Source organism: Nerophis ophidion, linkage group LG03, assembly GCF_033978795.1.
Source record: "Nerophis ophidion isolate RoL-2023_Sa linkage group LG03, RoL_Noph_v1.0, whole genome shotgun sequence".
Lineage (NCBI taxonomy): Eukaryota > Metazoa > Chordata > Actinopteri > Syngnathiformes > Syngnathidae > Nerophis > Nerophis ophidion.
The window spans coordinates 3,884-24,680 of NC_084613.1; the positions used below are offsets into that span (position 1 = coordinate 3,884).

The 20,797-nt window shown below is 40.0% G+C and overlaps 1 protein-coding gene across 3 annotated transcripts in view; it reads right to left on the reverse strand.

Annotated features, from left to right (window-relative positions):
* Positions 1-2,883: 2,883 nt before the first annotated feature.
* Positions 2,884-20,797, reverse strand: part of LOC133548879 (synapse differentiation-inducing gene protein 1-like) — a 102,407-nt gene continuing 84,493 nt past the window's right edge. For all 3 annotated transcript variants that reach the window (XM_061893816.1, XM_061893815.1, XM_061893814.1), the window contains 2 exons: positions 5,725-5,862; positions 2,884-3,385 (listed from right to left, as the gene is read on the reverse strand). In XM_061893816.1, coding sequence (XP_061749800.1) covers positions 3,227-3,385; positions 5,725-5,862 — 297 coding nt within the window. In that variant the 3' untranslated portion in view covers positions 2,884-3,226. The remainder of the gene's footprint in view (positions 3,386-5,724; positions 5,863-20,797) is intronic.

A 20,797-nucleotide genomic window follows, 5' to 3' on the forward strand; every position in this document is an offset into this window, starting at 1 on the left:
TGGTTTGGGGAGGTTTTCAATATCACACCATTTGTGATTCTGAGCAAGAACGGTCTTCTGACGTGAAACATCTTCAAGGTCCGCTGTCAGGCGCTTTAACTTGGACACCCACATCTTTGTCCTGCAGCAGCTGACCGCTGCTGCAGGACGGCGACGCGCGCGGCGCGTCCCTGGATAAGCGTGGCGCGTCCCTGGATAAGCGTGGCCGTGGGCGTGTCCCGAGGTTTGACAAGCAGGTTGACAAGCTGAGCTGGCCGTGACAAGCTGAGCCAAATCAGAGTGCTCAAAGAGCCGCATGCGGGTCCGGAGCCGCGGGTTGCCGACCCCTGATATACACGATGGTCAATGCTAGACTCATATAGGTCAGATGGACTAACAAGGGGGTAATGTGACCAAAACCAGAGATCTTAATGAAAATCATTTTACGAACCCATAGCTAATATGAGATTATTTTCTAATTATTCTTGTAATTTAACTGCCATTTAATTATTGAGGGATTTAGGGTAGTTTTATTTTAATCTGTGCACTTTCTCAGGTCAATACAGTAAATAAATGCAGCCAGTAAGTACACAGACCAATCACCTGCCTCATACAGGTAACTTCTCCTATGGGGGGGTAATGGGCTCAATCATCTCTTCATCCAAACAACACAACATTACAGCAAGCCTAAATGTTACACATAAAAGTCTTGTTGGTGTTGCTACAACAAAAAACGAAAACCTTTTTACTTTGTGTCTATGAATATTTGTTGCACTCTGGGAGTGTAGTCACTAGCACACACTAGCAGTGTAAAAGGCTATCTCAAAGCGGTTGTCTAGCAACCTGAAGCGAGACTGTGAGAGTTTGGAAACATTAAAGCAGAGGTCTCAGACATGCGGCCCGCACCTCACTATGAAAATTTAAAGTTAGTGCGGCCGGCGAGGCTTATGTCAGTGGCAATTGGCAGTGTCATGCTAGCTAACCCACGCTAATTTAAAGGGAGACACAAATTTCGGATAGTGCCGTGATGTTACAGCCTTCGGCATGCTGTACAATTTTTACCAACCGTTTGTTTCCCTGTCACATGTTGTTTTGACTCCTGTGGACACACATTAAAGACTGCAAGATATGCTTGGTCAATAGCCATACAGGTCACACTGAGGGTGGCCGTTTAAACTATTTTAACACTGTTAAAATACGCGCCACACTCTGCACCCACACCCCAACAAGAATGACAAACACATTTCGGGAGAACATCCGCACCGTAACACAACATAAACACAACAGGACAGATACCCAGAAATCCATGCAGCACTAACACTTCCGGTCCGCTCTCTCTCTCTCTCTCTCTCTCTCTCTCTCTCTCTCTCTCTCTCTCTCTCTCTCTCTCTCTCTCTCTCTTTCTCTCTCCCTCCCTCTCTCTCTCTGTCTCTCTCTCTCGCTCTCTGGGTCGCTCCAGCGCCCAGCGCCTCTGTAAACAGCGGGAGAAGGGCGGTCCGGTAGGTCCCCACCCACTGTTGGTTTTGCAAGAGATGATTTTTGTTATTTGGCTCTAAAATACCCCTGCGTTAGTGGAAAAGCGGCAAATGAGTGAAAGCGACAGAAACGTTGCCATGGAGACGAGGGCTTTCTTACGTGCCTGGCTGCAGTCACACCGCGACACCTGTTCGTCAGTAATAAAGTCCTTGATAACCTGGACCAATTCAAACGTTATTTGTTTTTTTTATTGTTTTATTTGCATTGCGTCACACAATGAACACTACATATACTACATTTTTATATGACGCCAGATAACACTGCGGGAGCCATCACTTTTTTGCGCTCGCTACCCCGGTACTTTCAACTGACCGCCGTGTTGCTGTAGGGAGGAAAAGCGGAACGACACATATTGCGGAAATAACATTCTTCTCCATGCGTCAGCTAAATACAAATATATTCCACCACCCCAAACATGTCTTTGTCAAAGCCTGCAGTGAAGAGAAAGGTTAGTGATGAGCAAAGACAATTCCAGGAAAAGTGAGAGATGCAATATATCTTTGTAGAGCACAGGGGCACCCTGACGTGTCTTATCTGCACAGAGAAAGTTGTGGTGCCCAAGGAATACAATTTCAAACATCATTATACAACTAGACATGTTGAGGAGTATGCAAAATACCAGGGAGATGAGAGAGTAAACCGGGTTGCAAATTTTAAAACCTGTCTACTGAGGCAACAAGAGTTCTTCAAGAAAGCAACCAAAAAGAGCGATGCAGCAGTCAAAGCTAGCTACATGGTGAGTGAGATGGTTGCTAGGGCGGGAAAGCCATTCAAAGAAGGTGAATTCATTAAAAAGTGCATGTTAGATTTTTTTTAAGAAATCTTTTCTCGCGGCCCAGCCTCACCCAGTTTCTGCATCAGGTGGCCCCCAGGTAAATTGAGTTTGTGACTCCTGATTTAAAGCATTTCTGATCACACAGAATGTTCTCTAGATAGGCAGACACAGCCACAGACACAGCGCAAGGTACAATAATTTGGAAATAAACACGTTAGAAGTGTCGCTTGCCATCAAAACACTTCAGAATGTCCGCGCCTGTTTGTACAGGATGGATACAGGATGTAAACAGGATGTAGCGTAGGGAATCCAGCCTCTTCAAAATTGGCTGTGCCAGCTTGTAGAGGAAGTGTGGAAAAATTGCAGCCCCCTACAAAATTTATAAACTAATGGATGAATGAACTAAGTGTTAGAAGAAGCATATTTTGCGCAATGTAAATGTTCATAAACCGAAAAAGTTACAAATAGAGGTGTTCGTGAATTGAGGTCACACTCAATGTGCAACGTTTTCTTATATTCATTGTTAATACTGCGCCACTAAAGCACACAAATGTAATATCTGAGAGGATGAGACAATAAAAGATATTTAAATATTCATGCCAATGTGTTTATTTACTACTTTTACAGTACATAATGAACATAAATATTCCAGTTGAGCCCTGTTGACCAGTTTTGAGTCCACAATGACATTTAGTTTGTTTTTTCTGGGTCATGATAATATAACAAGTATTTTGTTTAAACATTGACATTTGAACAGGGAATACATCAAAGTTGGTTCACTCACATGACGCCTGACGTCTGTTCTTATTTTTGGACAAATAAGCGTTTCTCCTCCATGTTTGTTTTTATCTCCATTCTGTTGAAATCCAGTAGCCTTCAGGAGTAATGATGTCCATCCTCAGCAGTCTCCTCCCAAGTGTCCCACTTTAGACAGTGCTATACATGTCCAGGTTTGGACAGATAGGCTATGAGGGCCACCACCACCCCCACGTACATCCCTGTGCCGATGGTAATGGACAGAGCAGCTAGAAAAAGGGCTCTCCTGGAACTCATTCCAGCTCTGGAAAAGTCTCCCTTAGCGACGGCCTTGCCAGTCTAACAAAAAAAAAAAACAGCAGATAATAAAATGAGTTACTCATCATCAGCTGCGAGTGGAAGAGTAGGTGTTTGCACCATAGTTAGTGGAGAGAAAACAAGAAATGCTCTCGCCTTGCTATTTGTTGCCATGGCAATATGGTCACTCGTCTGTCAGTGACGAATGGCTTGTTTAGGTGCATTTTGTTAGCTAGGAAAAAAATATGCCTTCCATTGAAATTGTTTGAGGGGAAACATAATGTTGTGTTAAGGGTTGGCAGACTAATAAATGTAACTATCTCATCTATATTCATCACGCTTTAGTAGCTTAAACATGCAGGAGACTAGAATGTCATGGCCTGCTCAATGTAATAAAAGGCATTAAAAGCTGCTGATTGTACACAGTCATATATATATATATATATATATATATATATATATATATATATATATATATATATATATATATATATATATATATATATATTTATATATATACATATATATATATTTTTATATATATATATATGTATATACATATATATATGTATATATATATATATATATATACATATATATACTGTATGTATATATGTATATATATATATTATACACACACATATATATGTGTGTATATAATCTATATGTGTATATATGTATGTATGTATATACATATATATATATATATATATATATATATATATATATACATATATATATATTTTTATATATATATATATATATATATATATATATATATATATATACAAACCCTGTTTCCTTATGAGTTGGGAAATGTTATATGTAAATATAAACCAAATACAATGATTTGCAAATCCTTTTCAACGATTATTCAGTTGAATATGCTACAGGGACAACATATTTGATGTTCAAACAGATAAACATTTTTTTTTTTCAAATAATTATTAACTTTAGAATTTATTGCCAGCAACGCGTGACAAAGAAGTTGAAAGTGGCAATAAATACTTATAAAGTTGAGGAACGCTCATCAAACACTTATTTGGAACATCCCACAGGTGTGCAGGCTAATTGGGAACAGGTGGGTGCCATGATTGGGTACAAAAACAGCTTCCCAAAAAATGCTTACTCTTTCACAAGAAAGGATGGGGTGAGGCACACCCCTTTGTCCACTATGTATATATATATATATATATATATATATATATATATATATATATATATATATATATATATATATATATATATATATATATATATATATATATATATATATATATGTGTATATATATACATATATATACATATATATGTATATATATATACATATATATACTGTATGTATATATATATATATATCTGTGTGGAGTTTGCATGTCCTCCCCGTGAATGCGTGGGTTCCCTCCGGGTACTCCGGCTTCTTCCCACTTCCAAAGACATGCACCTGGGGATAGGTTGATTGGCAAAACTAAATTGGCCCTAGTGTGTGAACGTGAGTGTGAATGTAGTCTGTCTATCTGTGTTGGCCCTGCGATGTGGTGGCGACTTGTCCAGGGTGTACCCTGCCTTCCGCCCGATTGTAGCTGAGATAGGCGCCAGCGCCCCCCGCGACCCCAAAAGGGAATAAGCGGTAGAAAATGGATGGATGGATGGATGGATATTAGGAGTGGGCAAATTAATGCGTTAATTATGAGTTAACTCATCAATCTATTAACGCCGACAATTATTTTATCGCACATTTGCGTATGTTGTTTCCATGCTTTTATTTTGTTAACGCCTTTTCTTAACAAGATGGCTTCGCCCGGACGGGCTTCGGCGTCGAGGGCCTCTTGGTAAAGATGGAACATTTGGCAAAAATACCGGACAATTCTGCAAATTTCATGGCTGGCTTACAGCGTGGTCACTCCGGGATCACTTACGACCGCCAGACAATTCTGGATGTGGATGGATCGGGCCGTTTTGGACTGAATGACGCGTGCTTGCTAGATCGGCTAGCTAGCATGGGAATACTTTGCCGGCTACATCCAGCGGCCTGTGAAGCAGCGGATTATATGTGTTGTGTGTCTATTTATGAATAATGCAGACGAGGAGTGTTGGCTGAGTTCTTAACGTTTACTTTCGGAGCGTGCATATCACAACATACAAGTTGCAGTCATGGCGACACACAACCTATACCGGGCTAGCGCGCATGCTCGTCACTCCTGTTGCATGCTGGGTAGGGTAGTTCTTTTTTTCCCTGCGATTAACTTCGATTAAAATTTTTAATCGTTGCCCAGCCCTAATATATATATATATACATACAAATGCACGGTAGGTAGAGTTGGGCTGACTAGCACTATGGAAAAGCAGAGTTAATGACATGCTGGAGGTATTGTTTGTACCTTGTGAGAATAGTAGAAGGCAACAATGCCCAAAGGCCAGAAGCAGCAGAGCATGGAGAAAATGGCGAGGCCCAGGTAGTCTCGAGGTGGGAGCACCAGAAAGTTGTCCTCACTCTCGCTTTCACTGGCGCTATCACTCTGGCAGACAGAAGTAACACAGTACCACACAGTCAGTTAAAAAAGTAGACATGGCAATTATTTGAAATGTATTTTCGTTAAAGTTAGTTATTTCAAATGATAACTTGAGACTAATTAATGACATTTTTAACATATTTTTTGAAGACCAATCTTATCTTATCAACTAATCTACACTTCACACGAGTGTTTTTTAAAATGTTTTCACCAAGTACCACCTAAGAAAACACTTGGCTCGGTAAGCACCACCATAATGACCAACATTAATATACAGTAGCGTAGTAGGCCTACATATTCATTAAAACAAGGCAGATAATTTATTTAACAAGTATATTTAATAGTTTTGGCCAGTGTAACATTTCACACTGATTGAACAGTAACAGAATGTTTAAATATAGGATAATAAAACAATGTATTTAAGTCCAATGACTATTTGACAAACCACTAAACAGAGCCTGCATACCGTTAGTGGTACACATTCCAAAGACTGAGAATTACTGCTTTACACAAACCAACTACTGAGCTTAGTTGTTCAATTATTCTCTCTTAAAACTCATATAAAAGGGAACCTCTTATGGAAAGTTTCTTACCTATTGGTACCTGCTTTTGTTTATTCAAGATTTGCCTACATCCAGAAAATTTCCACTCCAAACATGGAGGCAAGGCAAAGATATTTATACAATAATCTTGCCTTCCTTCATACTTCATCCAAATGAGCAGTTTGGAATTTATACAATTAGTTTCTCCCATTGATGACATCAGTGGATACCTCCATATATGGTAACGATTTACCCAAACAGCTTTGCGTGACTCAGTCATTGTAGTCTGACATTGTTAACTCTATCCTCTTGTTGTACGGCAGACTGACTCATACATGCACATGCATCCTCCACTGTTGACATTTTTAATACAAAGAAGCAAATAGTTTGAATTTACATCTGTCAATGGACTTGATATGGAAGTGCTAAAAATTGCAATGTGGCGTACCGGGGGAGAAGACGCATTCAAAGTGCAGGCACGTAGGTAAGACCGCCCACAAAATGGCAGTTTGAAGACGGTCCGTAAAAAATCATCCATGCTAAATTTTGACCAAAGGACCACCATTACCTGTTACGTAGACCACACATAAGTGTTTTAAATGTATTGCCTCACTCCATTACCCATTTGTTAACCCCTTTAAATGAAGTGAGCTATTTCACATTTATTACTCCAAATGTTTGTGTGCATTCTCATTCCAGGGCACGGTCGTCAGCAAAGGTAGTACGAGAAGAAGTCCAGTTACCACTCGATTAAATCTTTGTGAAACCACAGCTTTAACATTACAGATGAGATACATTTTTTAAAGTACTGAAATTACCCGGAAATCGGACAGTCCTGAATTGACTATGGTACGACCCTCATTTTCAAGACCATCCAGTACTACTGGTGTCTGTGAGTGACAGGGAAAAAAATCTCTGACTCGTTCAGAGAAGTTATTTCCTGTTGGTTTGCTGCAGACACCGAATATAAAAACTGCTTTTTTCAAACAACTGCTTTGTACTGTGCACAATAATAATAGTAATAATGAAAATAATACAAACAAACATTAAATTTAAAACAATTACTGGTCAAAAAAGTTAGTATTGTTGGTATCTCAATTAACAAATGTCCTGGTTATTTTTTGCCAATGCCAAAATGTTGCCTTGGTTACTGTTTTCTTGTCTCAATATTGTGCATAATAAACTGTTGTAGTTTACATTTGGTGCATTGAGAGTAGCCCAGCTAAAAAAAGAAGCATTTGCTTTCAAGATAAATTTAGCGATTAATCTTTATTGATATGCTACTAAATATTGAGACTGCCCTAAAAATAACATAATATTAGTAGTTACTGTATGATTCCTACTGGGAGACAGTTTGCATTTGCAGTGATGGAGCTGGAGCACAGATACTTGCTATTCTATCCTGGCCTTGTTCCTGGACCTCCGCATCACAAGAAGTGCTTAGCCAACCAGAGTGGATTTGGTGCCTCTGTCAACAGCCTTGAGCGGCCTGACAGATAAGGCAGGATTAACGGATTGTTCCGTCATCGCGAGGTGACAGGGACACAGCCAGAGGACACTGCCATTTATGTGCTAAATTGCTTCTGCAGAACGCCAGACCACCGCCTGCTACTCGCACTTCATCGCCCTTCCCCTCCTCCACTTTGGCCGCAACATGCTACTTGTGGTCCAAACACTAAGACTGAGCAAGCTAATTAATGACAGACAGACATCGATCGACTGTAGCGGAGCGGAATGAGGATGGCAATGAGAATGCTTGGGTGACCTTTGAGAAGCTGTGGCCTTGCTTCACTCACTGAGTGGATGTTTGGGCAGAAATGTCATTAGTTTCACTTTCTGTACAGATCAATCAAAGCAAAGAGAAAGTGGGAGCAAAATATAGTCCCTGTCCACACATATATATATATTTTTAAACCGGAACAGAAAGGCCCTTTAAACACATGACAATGGTGTTTTGGGTGCATTGTATACACTCACCGGACACAACCTTAGATAGAATTGCTCAAACACAATACAATATTTGATCTATTTAGGAACAATCCCCTCCTTTCATAACAATCAAACTGATGTTGAATACATACTGGCTGTAATTATGAATGAAGGTTTGGCTTACGAAGATAATGCTTGGTTTTGATTGATATTGTCAGACACTGTTGAATTGAACCCCACCAAGATAACCATGAATTGATTAACGTGGTTGAAAAACTTATTTGGGTGTTACCATTTAGTGGTCAATTGTACGGAATATGTACTGAACTGTGCAATCTACTAATAAAAGTATCAATCAATCAATCAATAAATAGGATTTACAGTGATTTACATTATTTGTATTGTGCCCAAAATATATCAACATTGACCTTTAGTGTTTTATCCTTAAATTCTGACCTACAGTAGTTATGATTATTTTGGGATTCAAGGGTTGAAGGCAGTGTATTCAAACAACTCACCGCAAAAAGTAGTAGGTGTGGCAATCCCAGTCTAACTCATGGCATGATATTATCACTTTATTTTGCCATTTAAAGTTTTACTGTATCACGACACAGCCATTCAATATACTGTAAGAAATTAACAGAAAATTATATCCATGCAACTGAAAGCTTTATAACAGTTGTCTTACATATTTTATATAATATGCTTTTTTGGGTATAAGAAGTACCCAAATAAACTGATAAATGACATCACACAGCCATTATTCCAATATTTGATACTTTATTACTGGGATTCTCAAACTGTGTTATACGTACCACTTGAGATACATGGGCTCCATTTAGTGGTAAGCCTAAGAATCTCTTGTTTAAAGTGCTTTATTTTCCTTTATTCAAACACAATTTTACTGTTAAAACCGTGTATAATGTTACAGTGGCAAGACATATTAAATATATTTGCTGACGAAAAAAATTGGCCTTGTTTTTAATAAATACTTAAGCCTATTAAGCTACTGTATTTAATGTTTGTCACTATGATGGTACTTGGAGAGCCACGTTTTTTTCTGAGGTGGTATGGGTACTCCGGCTTCCTCCCACTTCCAAAGACATGCACCTGGGGATAGGTTAATTGGCAACACTAAATTGGTCCTAGTGTGTGAATGTGAGTGTGAATGTTGTCTGTCTATCTGTGTTGGCCCTGCGATGAGGTGGCGACTTGTCCAGGGTATACCCTGCCTTCCGCCCGATTGTAGCTGAGATAGGCGCCAGCGCCCCCCGCGACCCCGAAAGGGAATAAGCGGTAGAAAATGGATGGATGGATGGTATTTGGTGAAAAAAGTTTAAGAGCCACTGCTTTATTAATACTGTTCAGTACTGAAACACTCACATCTACATTCTTAGGTGTGCATTAAACAATTTCACTACCAAAATGCATGAGAAAAATCAAGATGATGCCATCTGGGATATATGGTTTTTGTCAATGACCATGATTTGTAGTTGAACAAGATATCATAGTGGTTTTCAACGTTGTAGAACTGCACTGCCTCAGACCAAGGGCTGTTTTCTAATATTTTTGAAACAGTTCCCTTATGACGTAGTAGGTCTACACGCCAAACTACAGTACATCATATTGTTTAATGAATATCTCAGTGTTTATCAAAAATGGGTTTGATTATCTTTGAAATGTCAAAATTTGTATTGTAGCTTTGTATTGCATCTCATTAGACCGTATAACTATTGTGTACAGTACTGTATGGAGCAAGTGACCCATCCTGACAGATAAAAATTCAATTGACAAACAGAATGTGTGCGCTAAAAATATTTTAACAAATAGGGGCATTGTATTTTACCTTCTCCTGCACAATAAAAAAATCGTTTTAAAGTGTGAACCTTATTTATTTAGAGATTAGATGAAGTGCCAGTGGTCCCGCTAAATCAACCCACAGCTGCCTGTGCCAAAACAAGATTATGTGGCTCCCTGTTATCTGCTTTATGAACACAGTGCACCTGGACGGGTGGGTGTGTGATCCATCACAGTAGCAGCTGGTCATTACCGCCATCATGCAACCACACATGAGCAAAGCAGTGGGTGCTGATCTGCATTAATCCTGATAGCCACACTTGATAAAGGCACAGAATGACTGCTGCATTCAGGGCCACTGACATTGACTTGGGCATATTAAAGACACTTTTTTCTGCTTGCTTGATAAAAGTGACTGAAAAGTTTTCGTCAGGACATCTGTCGTTCAGGGGCGTCACAAGCTTTTAAGGACAGGGGGGGCTTAGTCCCCAGGAGATGAACAGGATGTTAGTGAACGTAGCGCACGAGTACAAAATTTCACAAACGGCTAACAAAGACTTAGAAATTATTCTTTGTTATTATTATTATTTCAGTCGGTTAAGGAAATTAATTATATATATAAGTCTGAATATAATTGATAAAACTTTTATGTATACTGTAAGAAAGACTTAGAGTACGTCTGCGGATCTGAAAAAGAGTGAAAGCTGTCAAAGAGCTGAGGGACCAACTTCAAAGTGCAATCCTGAAACAAATAATGCAAACAATAAAATGTAACTTCCAGAGCTTGACATCAATGATGTCCCGTCGTCCCGGGGGCGGTAAAAAAAATGCACGGGATGATGGCTTTTAACCATTTTTTTCTTTTTCTCTTTATGTATTTATTCATTTTACATTTTATATTCAATGTGTTGCATTTTACTCCCTCTGAAAATCCTATGAAATGTTTAACAAGCCATCCTATAATAATACAACAGCTATTAATGTAACAAATCAATACAATAAAACAAATATATTTTTAATTATGTTTTTTTTCATAATTTTAACAATAAGCTAATGTATACTACTTTATATAGATTCTACAAGAAACACAAAACTTAAAAACTAAATTATTTACAATTGCAGACACAAGGTTTTGTGCAGCTTCACTCATTGTAAAGGAAAACGGAAGTCCACGCAGGAAAAAAAAATGACTACAAAGATGGTGTCTGGGTTTCATGATCCACCCAAAAATAAATACAACAAATGGCTTATCGATAAGCCATTTAAAAATATTTAAAAACAATATTTATTTATATGTATCATTATTCTTCTACTCACCTTTCCAGTAGAGGCCTCTCCCCTCTCTCTTTCTGTGCTCTTCTGCCCTGACTCCTACAGGTCAATAGGGGTTGTGGAGTGATTATTATTATTATGGTTTGTGCAGCCCTTTGAGACACTAGTGATTTAGGGCTATATAAGTAAACATTGATTGATTGATTGATTATCTACTAATGATAGTCATACGTGATTGAGCTCAGCTCTTATTTCTCCTTCAAGTGTAAAGTGAGAAACACACCTAATGCTCCAGAAGGAAGTAACCCCAAATATAGCAAATGCTAAAAAAGAGTGCACATTTAACTTTATAAATAACCAGGACCTTCATGATGCATTTCAGGCTAAATAAGTAGCAGCATTGTTTTAGAGCGGGAATGTAACTTTTGCCTGCAAAACAACAACAGAGGTTGTCCATAGTGTGCTAGACAGGTTTTTATTTGTCAAACACAGAACTGGTGTAAAGTGGAGCAAATACATTTTACTACAAGCAGTCAGAGGTGGGACCGAGTCATTGTTTTGCAAGTCACATGTAAGTCTCAAGTCTTTGCCCGCAAGTCTCTCAAGTCCCGAGTCAAGACAGGCAAGTCCTGAGTCAAGTCCAAAGTCAAAACTGAAAAGTCTCAAGTCAAGTCCCAAGTCCTGCATTTTGAGTTTCGAGTCATTTCAAGTCCTTTTAACCACAGACAAATATATTTACACAGATTGTGTATGCTTTTAAAACACTGTATGTATTTATAATAAAAAAAAATTGTGCTGACATTGCACTTCATAATAGCACTATTAACCAGTTACTTTAAACATGTAACTCATTCCTTTACAGAATAAACACATTTGAAAAAAAGTGCAACCGTACTTATTTGCACAAAAGTGTTATCATTGTATTTCCATTGCATATTGCATTGGAACTACTTCCACAGCAGTTTCCATCCTTTTCTTACCTTATCTCATTGATCTCATCTCATACTGTATATGTTTATGTGTGCGTACACATGAAAAACATAAATACATGAACATAATAAACATAGTTGTACTTTTTAGATGTCAGGGCCCTATGGAATTTGTACATATATTCTTTATATAGTATACATTTTAACTGAACTTTATTTGACTGTGTTTATCTCTTTGAAGGTGGCTAAAATATGCAGTGCTGCTGACCGCCGTCTAACGTTATGTTACTGTGTGTAATACATTCATTAACGTAACATTATGTGTAGGTACCTCATGCAATCCTGCTTAAAAAAAAATCACTTGACAAAAAGTATGAATAAGGTAGCGAACTGCAGTAAACGCAACAGATTGTAGTGTTTGCAATGACGTTATAACCATAGACATTTTATAAGTAGACCGAGCATTGGCTGCTGTGACGCGAGCAATTTGGCCGCCATCTTGAAGTGGTGATGAGGAGCTGGTGAGCAGCCTAAACTGACAGTTGAGATGTAGAAAACAAATATGCCGGGCTGGTGTTTAGCGTTTTCCTGCTCAAATGAGCGGACTGTTGAAAATAGGAATCGGGGGATTACTTTTCACAAGTAAGATTTAAAATTAATGTACTATTTGTTATATTTTGTGAAAATAATATTACTACAGAGTTGAGAAGGAGCAAAGATCTTCAATATTCGTATGTGAAAATAACAAAGAAATCTTCTGGGGGAGGATGATGCTCCTACAGGTATTTGGTTTACAAACTTTCAGCCCGACCTAAAACAAAATTCCCCAGCCACCACTGATTATGATGCATTTTCATTTTAGGCAAAACATAAGACAATACTCTCTTAACAGTATAACTGTAACGACAAAAAGGCTTCAAGTAACAATATTGAAATACTAACTTTGTTGGGTAAGACAGACTTTGATTTTATTCTGAATCCAGTGAAACAGATTGGTGGTTTTAGCTAATATAAAGACTTTCAGGTGTTTATATATGTTTAAGTATTTGGCAGACACTTTTATCCCTAAGCAACATACATGAAAAATACATATAAAACAATCACTATAAACATGACCGTTTACGGGAAGAATGTAATAGAAAATATCAATACAACGTGTCAAGACAGAATAAACTCTCTGCTGTTGCAGCAACAGAGATACAGTCAATTGGTCCGTAAGATGTATATATATCTAATATATTCATACATTGTTTACGTAAGATATACACATGTATATATAACCTAATCATGTTGTTTCTTCAATTCAAAAATAGCCGACCCTTTTCTCCCCCTTCTCTGGGATTAATATTCCCAGTTTTGATCTTGGGCGTCTGGTCACTTATAGCATATAAGAATATTCTATTACTGTTAAGCAAACTATGAATAATAAAACACACCAAAACATGTGTCCTTTATTATAGTTACATGTATGACAAAAAAGCGCGTGAAAATCAGTGGTATTCAGTGAGATAAAATGCGCCCACAGTTCATTGCTCCTGCCAAATGTATTGCACTGAGTGGAGTGGGTCACCACTCCAAGATGGCGGCCGCACGTCTCGTCTCGTCAGCGCCAGTAGGCAGTATCGCTCGATGCTGCGTCTACTTACGGTATAAGATGCCTATGGTTCTAACGTTAGCAGTGAGTTTACAGCCTCACTGATTTAACTACACAGCAAATAAAAGTTACGTTACTCAGTCAATTAACGTTAGCTTACATTCAAAACTTACCCTTTGTGCAACTTCAAATGTCGAACAAAGTTGAAAGTTGTTGTGTCCCTGTCTGTAATCTTCAAACTGCATGTTTTGCATAAGGCAATTCGTTTTTTGTTGACCAAGTCGTAGTTTTAATAACCGAACAAAACTATTTTTAGCAAAGTTTTTCCTCACTGGCGTGTTTTTTGAGAGCTCTTCTTCGTTGGTTTTCCTGCAATTTGATTGGATGAATGATGTGTGACAAAAATAACGTGGATGTAACTTGATTGGCTGTTGTTCTGACAGGTAGCGCACACACGCTGTCACACACACAGGCGTACACAATGGAAGATACGGAGCGCTCCTGAATAACATTTTAATCGATGGGTTTTGGGGAAAGTTGCAAGTCATGTCAAGTAAAAAGGCTCAAGTCCAAGTAAAGTCACAAGTCATTGATATTAAAGTCTAAGTCGAGTTGCAATTCTTTTTACATTATGTCAAGTCCAGTCTAAAGTCATCAAATTCATGACTCGAGTCGAAGGCATGTGACTCGAGTCCACACCTCTGAAAGCAGTGATGAATACTTACTTTCTTGAAAAAGTTTCTTATGTCCACTTTGCATCCGTTCACGTGTTTGTTCTGCAGCGCCGCGTTCTTCAAAGCTGCATTTCTGCAGGACCGCGAGGAAGGTCGCAGAGAAAATGTGGACTGGATTTGAGTGATGTGGGCATTTTCCATATGAACAAGTGGAATGGATTGGGTACCGACACACTGAAGGGGCTCGCTGCTGCTATAAAGTGAGGGGAAACTGAGTGAATAATGACAGGTTATATGATTATTTATTTTAAACTCTTATTCGGGCCACTTTGAAATTAATATTTCGACATGTATTTGTAAGAAAAAGAAAAAGAAAAAATATATATATATATATATATATATATATAACGCCAAATTATTTAGGGGTCTTAAGAATATAGGCCTAGTAACGCCCCTGCTGTCGTTCAAAGCAAATCCTTGTCATGGGTCTTAGACACAAGCTCAGAGTCTGCATGTACATTGTGTTAATCAGTGGAGCACAAGTTTTCTATCTTCAAACTCATCACGCCAGCTGGAGGCGGAACTGTCCAGCACACCTGCTGCTGATTAGATTCCGGGCCATTAAAGCAGAGTGCCTCCAGCTGGGAAACATCGGTTCCTACCATTTGACACATCACACGTGACTCTTGCACGTCGTTCCTGGGCTACTCGCGCCCACTCGTTGATTTGCACCTATATATTGTTCCTGTCATCTCCCCTGTATTTGTGTTTAGTTCCCTGCCTCTAGTTTGGTAGCAACTTTCTTTTTGTGCAACCCACCGTACCATCGCTTCATGTGAGTTTGTGTTTTATCTAACATTGTGCTTAATTTTTTGCATCAAACATTTTCCTGCTCTTGCTTTACCTGCCTCCTCTACATTTGGGGTCCAACGAAAACAACACTATACTTTGACAGCGGGACTTTTCCTCGCATACAAAAACTCCAATAAAATTAACCTTGGAATTTGATGCCAGGAACACGTGACAAAGAAGTAAGGAAAGGTGGCAATAAATACCGATAAAGTTGAGGAATGCTCATCAAACACTTATATGATACATCCCACAGGTGTGCAGGCTAATTGGCAACAGTTGGGTGCCATGATAAGGTGTAAAAGCAGCTTCCATGAAATGTTAAGTAATTCACATCAAGGATGGGGCGAGGGTCACCACTTTGTAAGCAAATTGTCCAACAGTTTCAGAACAATATTTCTCAACGAGCTTTTGGAAGGAATTTAGGGATTTTACCATCTACGGTCCGTAAAATCATAAACAAGTTCAGAGAATCTGGAGAAATCACTGCGCGTAATCGATGATATTACGGACTTTTGATCCCTCAGGCGGTACTGCATCAAAAACCAACATCAGTGTGTATTGGCTCAGGAACACTTCATAACACCACGGTCACTAACTACAGTTGGTCGCTACATCTGTAAGTGCAAGTTAAAACTCTACTATAAAAAGCAAAACCCATTTATCAACAATATCCTGAAATGCTGTCGGCTTGGCTGGGCCCAAGCTCACCTAAAATGAACTGATGCAAAGTGGAAAGGACTTCTGTGGTCTGACGAGTCCACATTTCAAATTATATTTGGAAACAGAGAACGTGGTGTCCTCCAGAACGAAGAGGAAAATAACCATTTGGATTGATATAGGCGCAAAGTTCAAAAGCCAGCATCTGTGATAGTAAGGGGATGTATTAGTGCCCAAGGCAAGGGTAACTTACACATCTGTGTAAGTTACCATTAATGCTGAAAGGTCCATACAGTTTTTGGAGCTACACATGTTGTCATACAAGCAACGTTATCATGGACGCCCCTGCTTATTTCAGCAAGACAAGTGCGGGTACTTTCCTGGCCCGCCTGCAGTCCAGACCTGTCTCCTATCGAAAATTTGTGGCGCATTATGAAGCGTAAAATACGACAGCGGAGACCCCGGACTGTTGAACGACTGAAGCTCTACATAAAACAAGAATGGGAAAGAATTCCACGTACAAAGCTTCAAAAATTAGTTTCCTCAGTTCCCAAACGTTTATTGAGTGTTGTTAAAAGAAAAGGTGATGTAAAACAGTGACGAACATGCCCTTTCCCAACTACTTTGGCAAGTGTTTGGGGAATTGTGTTAGATGTAAATATAACGGGATACGATGATTTGCAAATCCTTTTCAACCCTTATACAATTTAATACAATTTGATGTTCAAACTCATAAACTTAATTTTTTTTTGCCAATAATAATTAACTTAGAATTTCATGGCTGCAACACTTATAGAACCTTTATTTAACCAGATAAAGGTTCTATAAGTGTTGCAGCCATGAAATTCTAAGTTAATTATTAATGGCAAAAAAAAAATTAAGTTTATGAGTTTGAACATCATAAACTCATAAACTTAATTTTTTTTTGCCAATAATAATTAACTAAGAATTTCATGGCTGCAACACTCATAGAACCTTTATTTAACCAGATAAAGGTTCTATAAGTGTTGCAGCCATGAAATTCTAAGTTAATTATTAATGGCAAAAAAAAAAGTTAAGTTTATGAGTTTGAACATCAAATATCTTGTCTTTGTAATGCATTAAATTGTATAAGGGTTGAAAAGGATTTACAAATCATTGTATTCCGTTTATATCATTGAGGGCCACATTGCAGTTATGGTTGCCCTAAGAGGGCCGCATTTGACAATGAGTAATATATGAATATATATATATATATATATATATATATATATATATATATATATATATATATATATATATATATATATATATACCATGCAACGAGGTGGCGACTTGTCCAGGGTGTACGCCACCTTCCGCCCGAATGCTGCTGAGATAGGATCCAGCGACAAGTGCGGGTACTTTCCTGGCCCGCCTGCAGTCCAGACCTGTGTCCTATCGAAAATGTGTGGCGCATTATGAAGCGTAAAATACGACAGCGGAGACCCGGACTGTTGAACGACTGAAGCTCTACATAAAACAAGAATGGGAAAGAATTCCACTTACAAAGCTTCAAAAATTAGTTTCCTCAGTTCCCAAACGTTTATTGAGCGTTGTTAAAAGAAAAGGTGATGTAAAACAGTGGTGAACATGCCCTTTCCCAGGGTGTACGCCGCCTCCCGCCCGAATGCAGCTGAGATAGGATCCAGCGACCCCGCCGCGACCCCAAAAGGGACAAGCGGTAGAAAATGGATGGATATATATATATATATACATATATATATATATATATATATATATACATATATATATATGTATATATATATATATAACAGGTTTATTGTAACTTTTGAGGATTGTGTAGGATGTGTATGCTACTCTAAGTGTTGGTTGCAGGATTAAGTATAAAATTAACCATGTAAATAATTCAAGAGGATGTTGTACATGCGTGATGGATGAAATCTTCATCTGACCAAGAGGGCAGGCACAAGGGAGATCCGGGGACAGGCAGGAGGTCAAGGGCAGGCGGCAAGCAACAATGTCCGAGTTTAGAGGAGTGATCAAGGGAGGCAGTCCAATCTCCGGGTGGAGGTTGAGGTACAGCACTCGAGCACACGAAACAAGGCGGGCATGCAAGGAGGACGATGGAAATAAGTCAACAAGACAAAACGGGCAAAAGACAAAAAAGGGGAGGACAACGAGAGGGAAGCCAGAGACGTGAACGCTTACTACAGGAGTTAACAACGTTCCAGCGTAGGCTCCAAGGAGTGACTTGTTCTTATGCTGTCCTCCTGATTTCTGCCAGATGCACTGATGACTGACAGCCTGCAGCTGGGGCGAAGCGTGGGCGTGAGGCACGCGTGCAGTGGGCGTGTCCTGGCATGCTGCCAGGTAGAGAGTGTGATCTTGCTGCGGGAGAATCTTGGGTTCGGATCAGCGCCACAACAGTACCCCCCTCTTTAGGCGAGGGACCCGACGAGCATCTGAGGGCCTCCGGGTTGGCGCGGTAGAAGTCCTCCAGAAGAGAGTGGTCGGCAAGGTAGGAAGCCGGCACCCATGATCCGTCCTCCGGTCCGTATCCCTCCCAGTTGACCAGGTATAACAGCCCTCTACCCTGTCGATGGACCCTGAGGATCTTCCTTACCGTCCAAACCGGGTCCCTGTGACCAGCATTGTAGTTTAATTCAGCCGGGGAAAAGTCGCCTAGAGAAAAATGCACAGGGGTGAAGCAGGTTATTAATTTTAGATCGCTGAGAAATTATAGCTCCAATCCCTGAATCAGAAGCACCCACCGCCACCAAGAATGGAAAGTCCCAGTTCAGATGGATGAGGACAGGTGTGTCAGGGGTTGTAGGTGAACAACCCCAAGATGCAGAGATGGTGGCAGGCTTTGAGCAAGAAAACATAACTTAATGTCCAAAAATATAAAAATAAAGAAGAAACACAAACCAGAAACTGGGAGGAGAAACTGGAAACAGGGAATAGGTATCCAGCCAACAGGAACTAGGAACAAACAAACTGGAAGCAGGGAACAAAAAGACAGTAAGCTACAAACAACTACAGAATATAGCTTGCCGCTACCGCTACACTGACATCTATACGACAGGTAGGAACGACAAGTAGACATGACATCGACAGGTATTAGCGACAATAATCCAGCACTGACTGGAGGAGAAAACAGGTCTAAATAGTGGCTGGCTGATTGACACCAGGTGTGGCCAGGTGCCAATCAGCCACAGCTGAGGGGACACAGCACTAAGGAAAACAAACAGGAAACAGAACCAAAATTAGAGTGCTGACAGGAACTAAAGACAGGAAACAAAGACAAATGCAGAGGAAAAACTAAGACATAGTCAAACTGTCAGGGAAAAGCCTGATAGGGTGCAGAGATAAAGCTGGTCTTGAGTCCTCTAAAGGCACTGTCGGCCTCAGGTGACCACAAAAAGTTGACCTTGGGTGAGGTGAAAGCGTTGAGGGGTGCGGCAATACGACTGAAATTTCGAATGAATCTTCTATAAAATCCTGTGAAGCCCAGGAATCTCCTGATTTCTGTCTTGGATGTAGGTTGCGGCCAGGCTACCTCAGCGTTGACCTTCTCAGGGTCAGCTCTGATGTGACCTCTTTCCATAATGAAGCCAAGAAAATCCACCTATGAGGCGTGAAAATGGCATTTCTCTGCCTTGACAAACAGTCTGTTCTCAAGAAGACGCTGAAGGACCAAACAAAGATGGTGTTGATGCTCCTGCAGGTTGCGAGCAAAGATAAGGATGTCGTCCAAGTAGACAACAACAAATTGGTCCAGCATGTCACGTAGGATGTCATTGACCAGTGTCTGAAAAACAGCAGGAGTAATGGTAAGACCAAAAGGCTTGGCGCAGTGAAAGAGTGGCCGTGCGCAACCCGAGGGTCCCTGGTTCAATCCCCACCTAGTACCAACCTCGTCACGTTCGTTGTGTCCTGAGCAAGACACTTCACCCTTGCTCCTGTTGGGTGCTGGTTAGCGCCTTGCCTGGCAGCTCCCTCCATCAGTGTGTGAATGTGTGTGAATGGGTAAATGTGGAAGTTGTGACAAAGCGCTTTGAGTTCCTTGAAGGTAGAAAAGCGCTATAACAAGTACAACCCATCCATCCATCCATCCATTTTCTACCGCTTATTCCCTTTTAGGGGTCGCGGGGGGCGCTGGCGCCTATCTCAGCTACAATCGGGCGGAAGGCGGGGTACACCTGGACAACCCATTTATCATTTATCATTTATCATTTATTTAACTCTGTACTCGTAATGGCCAAGGTAAGTATTAAACACTGTTTTCCATTCATCCCCCTCTTTAATCCGAACCAAGTGGTATGCGTTGCGAAGATCGAGTTTAGTGAAGATGGTAACTGGTGCCAGGGGTTCAAAAGATGTGTTCAGAAGTGGCAGTGGGTACTTGTTTTTAAAGGTTATGTTGTTGATGTGCCGGTAATAAATGCAGGGTTGCAAGGACCCGTCCTTCTTGGTCACAAAGAAAAACCCCACATCCACAGGGGATTTGTAAGGGGTAAATGATACCGGAAGCCACTGATTCTGTAATTCTTCACAGCTTCATTTTCGGGAAGAGACAGGTTGTACAGCAGACTGGAAGGCAGGGAGGCAGCTCGATACCGCAGTCATATGGCCTATGCTGCAGGAGAGATTCAGCACGTTCCTTGCTGTATACTTCGGCGAGGTCTTGGTAGCACTCAGGGATGGTAGCGA